Source organism: Mizuhopecten yessoensis, unplaced genomic scaffold (assembly GCF_002113885.1).
Source record: "Mizuhopecten yessoensis strain PY_sf001 unplaced genomic scaffold, ASM211388v2 hete_35995132, whole genome shotgun sequence".
Taxonomy (NCBI): domain Eukaryota; kingdom Metazoa; phylum Mollusca; class Bivalvia; order Pectinida; family Pectinidae; genus Mizuhopecten; species Mizuhopecten yessoensis.
The window spans coordinates 1-1,687 of NW_018482162.1; the positions used below are offsets into that span (position 1 = coordinate 1).

General features: G+C 37.6%; 1 protein-coding gene across 1 annotated transcript; it reads right to left on the reverse strand.

Moving 5' to 3' along the window:
• Nucleotides 1-681: 681 nt before the first annotated feature.
• LOC110444070 (ADP-ribosylation factor-like) lies at nt 682-1,681 on the reverse strand. Its single transcript, XM_021488493.1, has one exon. It carries the CDS (start codon nt 1,590-1,592, stop codon nt 945-947), a length of 648 nt encoding a protein of 215 aa, XP_021344168.1. The 5' UTR covers nt 1,593-1,681; the 3' UTR covers nt 682-944.
• Between the last annotated feature and the right edge of the window lie 6 nt (nt 1,682-1,687).

Genomic DNA, 1,687 nt, shown 5'->3' on the forward strand with positions numbered 1-1,687 from the left:
TGTATTGTCTATGGGAAATCTTAGACTTGAGGAAATCTCAAGAGTAGAGATGTTTTTTACAAGTGGGCCCAGGTGTTTCAGTGACGTCGTAGTATTAGTACGGTACTAGTTGCGCTACCACTTTGTCCTAGTTAACGGTACATACAATGCTCGTCTTTGTCCACAAGGAAATATTAATAGATCAGTCATGCACTCACTTCATTCTATTTGTGAAGGCATAATAAAAGAGAGGAAAAACCGATAATAATTGCATTGAACTAGATACAGTTGTGTATCAAATATAACATAATATACAGTTGTATATTAAAATTTCAAGGACAGTCCACCCTTCGTAATACACATGATTTTTCTTGCTGCGTTCTCGTCTCGTCATTTTCGTATGGTGTATCGGGCATTTCGAGGCCGTTGTGCAAATTCCTCTAAGCAGATTTGTTCAAGGGGTTGAGAGTGAGGAAACATAGTGGCTGTGGGAGAATTCGTATATTAAAGATTTACCGTCGTGTTACGTCACGGTCCGTTACAGAGTTTACCTCACCCAATTCTAATATTTCACAAATTGAACAATTTGTGTTTGTCAAGTGTAGACTGTTATTTCATCATAATAACTCAAACCCATCTACATACATTTCTGTATTCGTTCCTGTACATGGAAACAAAAACAAACATAAATCGATATATTAGTATTGACATTAAGTTTAATAACAATAACAAGATAACAGATTGATATCAAAATTAAATAAAAAATAAATATAAACATGAGTTATTTTAGTTTCATACCATTCAACGATAAGTGATATAAAACAAATCCACGTTTGTTAAAGTTTTCTTATGAAGGCTAAATATTATAAAATTAATGAATCACGACACTAGTCTACAACGATAAATCTTAATATAGCGTCAACATTCAAACGAACGTCAAACCACACCATCGAAAAGGACATTCTTCACACCTTTGAAAACACTTGTTTGATATATGAAAAAGGTGACGTAAAGTAAAATAATTTTGACTCCTTTTTCACGGTTGCACTCTCGTCCTTTCCTCTCAATATTTCTCCTGCTTGTTTCCTAGTAGTAGCATCTACAAGCCAGTCCAGCATCTCATACAATCCCTCCCCGGTGGTGGCTGTGGTACCGAACACTTCACACAGGTGTGATTTACGGATGGTGTTGATGTCCATTTTCTCGCTTATCTCTAACGGAGTCAGAGCTCCGGATATATCCTGTTTGTTGGCCACAACGACAAGCACAACATCCTTCAGTGATTCCTCTTTCACGGTACGGTGGAGTTCCTCCCGGGCGGATTCAATTCGTTCTTTGTCATTACTATCAACTACAAAAACAAAGGCACTAGTTCCACTATAGTAATGTCTATAAAGAGGCCGAATATTGCCCCTGCCTCCTATGTCCCAAGTCACCAACTGTATGTTCTTATGTTCGACTGTCTCCACGTTGAATCCTATTGTAGGAATCGTTGTGACAACTTTACCCAGTTTCAGTCTGTAAAGAATAGTTGTTTTACCAGCAGCATCAAGTCCGTTTAATAGAACTCTAAATTCACGCTTGCGGAATAATTTGCCAAATATACCACCCATCGTTGCTGTAATGGTTAATTTACAAACACACCCCTCGTATACATTACGTACGGCATACCAAGTCGGGTATTTATATACACCTAGTTACACGTCAC

Bases quoted from the DNA above. Each gene is read 5' to 3' on its own strand.
- LOC110444070 (XM_021488493.1), bottom strand. From the start codon at position 1,592: ATGGGTGGTATATTTGGCAAATTATTCCGCAAGCGTGAATTTAGAGTT.